The sequence below is a fragment of the Leptonychotes weddellii genome, chromosome 8 (genome assembly GCF_054177405.1).
Source record: "Leptonychotes weddellii isolate Sample4059 chromosome 8, ASM5417740v2, whole genome shotgun sequence".
NCBI lineage: Eukaryota > Metazoa > Chordata > Mammalia > Carnivora > Phocidae > Leptonychotes > Leptonychotes weddellii.
The window spans coordinates 54,195,049-54,199,366 of record NC_138376.1 but is presented as its reverse complement, the minus strand read 5'-3'; the positions used below and the strand labels follow the sequence as shown (position 1 = coordinate 54,199,366).

The 4,318-nt window shown below is 46.0% G+C and overlaps 1 protein-coding gene across 1 annotated transcript; it reads left to right on the top strand.

Moving 5' to 3' along the window:
- Positions 1-3: 3 nt before the first annotated feature.
- Positions 4-1,149, top strand: LOC102730193 (developmental pluripotency-associated 5 protein; the record flags this gene model as incomplete). The annotated part of the gene is made up of 2 exons (XM_081827506.1): positions 4-181; positions 646-1,149. Coding segments are annotated over 2 exons (237 nt in total), but the record flags the coding sequence as incomplete, so codon positions are not given.
- Positions 1,150-4,318: the final 3,169 nt, after the last annotated feature.

The following is a 4,318-nucleotide window of genomic DNA, read 5'->3' as shown; positions in this document are numbered from 1 at the left end:
GGCCCAGCTGGATCTCGAATCCCGTACATCGAGCAAGTGAGCAAAGTCATGCTCGAGCTAAAGGTTCTGGAATCCTCGGAGCTCACGGAGATCGTGGTTTATGGCTCTTACTTGTATAAGCTCAGGGCCAAGTGGATGCTCCAGTCCATGGCCGAATGGCACCGCCAGCGACAGGAACGAGGTGAGAGGCTTGGGGACGAGGTGCTTTGGCCTGGGGACGCGTGGGTGGTTTTACTCCCTCTCCTGTAGCCCTTTTCTCCTCTCTCCCTCTCTTCTCCCCGCAACCAGCACCCGCACCTCAGCTTCACCAGGGGCGGCCCTCCATATCTGGGCTGCCCCTGAGATGCTGTAATAGCGTCTGTTGGTTCTAGAGACCCTGGAGTGAGACCAGTGGGAGGCGGCCTGGCCTCATAGGGAAGTGTTACCTGAGACCTGATCCCAGTTCTTACCCTCCCTCCCAACACTCCCCCTAGCTTCTTGGGGGATATTGGAATGGGCTCAGCGGCCCCACCTTCTGACGTTCCCAAGAATCCCAGGTGCAGAATGCCAGGCTGGGAAGTCCCAGAAAGGAACCCTGAAAGAGGCTGAGAACTGTCCAGGCTCTTACCCTCTCCCCTCATGCACACTTGTTGCTTTCTGGTGCAGGGATGCTCAAACTTGAGGATGCCATGAAAGCCCTAGAGCTAGGTCCTTGGATGAAGTGAAGCCAGTTTGCAACCAACGTACCTGGATCAGGATTTAAAGAGTAAATTGTCTCCAGAGTTGGAATGGATGTGGTCGGGTTGAAATTCTGCTCCGGCCTGACAAGGAAAAACCAGCTGATTTTTGGGTCTCCACCTTTGTCTCTGAGTCCTAATGTGGCTCCCCCCTCCCCCCAGGTTTGCTAATTAAAATAAAATTTTAAATAAATAGCTCCTTGATGTTTGAAGTATTGGTGATAACATCACAGCCAAGGTGGCCCTTGACCTTAACCCTTAAATAAAACCTTCAAAGCTAGAAAAAGGTCCAAGAGCACACATGGTTAGGGTTAAAAGGCATAGGAGGGGGTGCCTGGGTGGCTCAGTCGTTAAGCGAGTCGTTAAGCGTCTGCCTTCGGCTCAGGTCATGATCCCAGGGTCCTGGGGTCGAGCCCTACATCGGGCTCCCTGCTCCGTGGGAAGCCTGCTTCTCCCTCTCCCACTCCCCCTGCTTGTGTTCCCTCTCTCTCCGTGTCTCTCTCTGTCAAATAAATTAAAAAAAAAAAAAAAAAGGCATAGGAGTTTGGTTTTGAGATGCAGCTTTGATCAAAACCCAGTCAATTTTAGGGGAAATGTGATATTGTCTGGAACTGACCTTGATTCTTTTTTATTAAGATTTTATATATTTATTTGTCAGAGAGAGAACACAAGCAGGGGGGGGTGGCAGGCAGAGGGAGAATCAGGCTCCCCCACTGAGCAAGGAGACCGATGAGGGGCTCGATCCCAGGATCCTGGGATCATGACTTGAGCCAAAGGCATACACTTAAAACCGACTGAGCCACTCAGGCACCCCTGACCTGGATTCTTTTTTAAAAATAACTCTATAATAGGTTGACATGTGTAAAATGAAAAGCAAGTATTTTCCAAAACATGGAAATGTCAGTACCTTCTCAGTGTAGTAGTTTTTGTTTTTTTAAGATTTTATTTATTTGACAGAGACAGAGGGTAGTAGTTTTATATGCTTGTAAGCTTAATAGAAGACCACGAGCTGATATGCAATATAATGAGACAGAACTATGGACTAAGTGGAGAGTACTTGTTGTTATATTGGAATAAACAGCATTTTCTTAAGTAACACTAATATTTACATTTACTTATAAATTTTTAATAGATACTACATTCATATGGATCAGAATACCAAAATGATAGAAAAGTTTCCTATCCATTATAGGATTATAAAAAAATTATCCTCATAATTATCCATTTATGTACATACTTCTACTTTCCAAAAATAAAAAGCTTTATTTTCTTGTGTACTCTTTCATTCCAGAGTTTTTTTTAAAATACAGTTACAATCATAAATGTAGATTCTTTCCCTCCCTTATAGTTGGGCATGATTCCATTTTATTGGTTCCCTACCAAAGAATTTTTGGGTTGTTCCCAATCTTTGGCTTTCCATAGCTGTGGTGAATACCTTCAAGGTCATTGTTTCGCAAGTGTGCAAGTACTCTGTAGGCCTATAAATAGAGGGAAAATTGCTGGTCCAGAGAGGAAATCGTATACATAATTTTGCTTGCTATTACCAAACTGCCTTCCACAGGGGTTGAAATAATTTTGCACCCAGCAGCAGTATATGAGATTGCAAGTTTCTCCACAAGCTCACCCAGAGATGATTGGCAAACTCTTTTTTTTTTTTTTGCTGATCGATTAGGTGCAGGCTTCCTGAGTTCCGTACTCCTTGCGTCTGCTTTATGGACCAGCGGCTGTGGCTCCCTCAAGTGGTCCTCAGCTAGTGCACCCTTCAATCAGTTGGCAGTGAATGTGTGTGAAAATGTAAACCGGAGAGTTGGGAATTCAAACTCTGGGATGCGAATAAATACAAAACTTCCCTTGCCCTAAGGGCTAGAAGTTCTTCCCTAAGGGCAGTGCTTCCAAGTGTAGAAAACAGCTTTAGGTTAATCTGTGTCAAAGTAGCAAAATTTGGAAATTTAAGCATATGCCATAAATTCCATGCATGCCCTGGACTGAAGATTTTTCAGCCTTACAAAAGAAAACACAAAACTTTGAGAAAATTCATAGGAAAAGTTCTGGAATAACCCGAAGATTAAAAAAAAAAAGTTGTTTTGGGGTGGCTGCCTTATTTTGTCCCCCTTGAGTTTTAAGCTTTTGTCCTGTTTTCCACCAAAGGTAAGTACAGGATTAAGAGCAAAACACCTTTCATTGTCATGGAAATGGGGGTCTGCCCTACAGAAGGGCAGACGTTAGCGCTGACCAGATTTAGAAGGGAGGTAAATTCAGGGCGTAGTCAAGAAAAGCCTGGATTGCTTACAAAACAATTGATAAACAAAAGCAAAACCCAATCTAGTGAAATCCTCTGGCCAAAACGTGGTTAACAATAGCTGACGCTGAGAGCCTCAGGCATGCCAGGAACTCCACCAGGCTCTTGTATTTAGTGACTCACCTAATTCTTTCAATATTACCACTTTACAGATTCGGAAAACCAAGGCTCATCAATCACACCCCCTCACGATTCATATATTCGCATTTAAATATGTATATAAAATTTTGAGGGTCACAAGAAACTCTTCATGGAGTGGGGAAGGGAGAGATTCCGAGTGGGTGTAGACGCTCCTGCCTGGTCCTGGCGCGGATTGCCCAGGCAGGGCTCCTTCCCACCGTGTGCTCCCGGGGAGGCGCGGCCAGGACACCCGGTACCCAGGGCGTCGTGCGGAATGGGACTCCCGGCTGCCAAGTGTTTGGAGGAGCTTGAGGGTGCTTGAGACTGGACCTGGGCACGGGTCAGGGAAGGTTCCCCAAGGAAGTCAATTCTGGGTGAGAGCCAAGTTAGCTGTCAGCAGTCAGCCGGCCAGGTGGAAAGGAAACGTCGGGAACCGGCGCTAGGGCCGCGTGGCTGGGGCGGGAGGAAGGCGGAGCAGACCGGAGGCAAGGCCGGAAAGGGAGGAAGGCTGGTCCGCCCAGGGCCTCGCAGACCACGCTAAGAACTGGGGAAGTCACTCGGGGGTTTTAAGCCGGTGGTGAGTTTGTCTAAGAAGCTCTAGTCCCTCAGAACCACACAGAAATTGAGTTCCTATCTCCCCTCCAGCTAGGATCTCAGTTTACATCCTGATTCCTCTCTAATCCCTCTGCCTTGCCTTCCCACTGCTCCCATCAGTTCCTTTAAATCCAGAAACTTTTTATTGAGTGTCTACTTTGCCTCCTCCCAAAAACCCTGCTCTAGAGAGAAAACAAAAATGACGACGTGGCCAGGGACCATTTTCAGGATTTCAGGAAATCTTTTCAGAAAACCAAGTGTCTGGAATGTTATTTACCTGAACGAAATCTGAAACATTAAAGTGTATGGTTAATGAGGAATAAGAGGTTTTCTCTGTTTGGCACGTTGCATTTGGGAGAGTTTGTCCAGAGAGAGGCAGCTCTAGCAGGTCCTGTAGCCACGTTTTGGAATCTCTGCAGCAGTTTTGGAAGCACCAGATTACCCTAAAAGCTGGACCTAATTTCATGGGATTTCCCCCCCCTAACTTTAATAGAAAGCATGGTTATTGTCATTGCATTGGGGATATTTAGGATTTAGCTTTATCAAATTGCCAAATTAAATAGTGATCAGTTGTGTTGCTGAAAAAGGA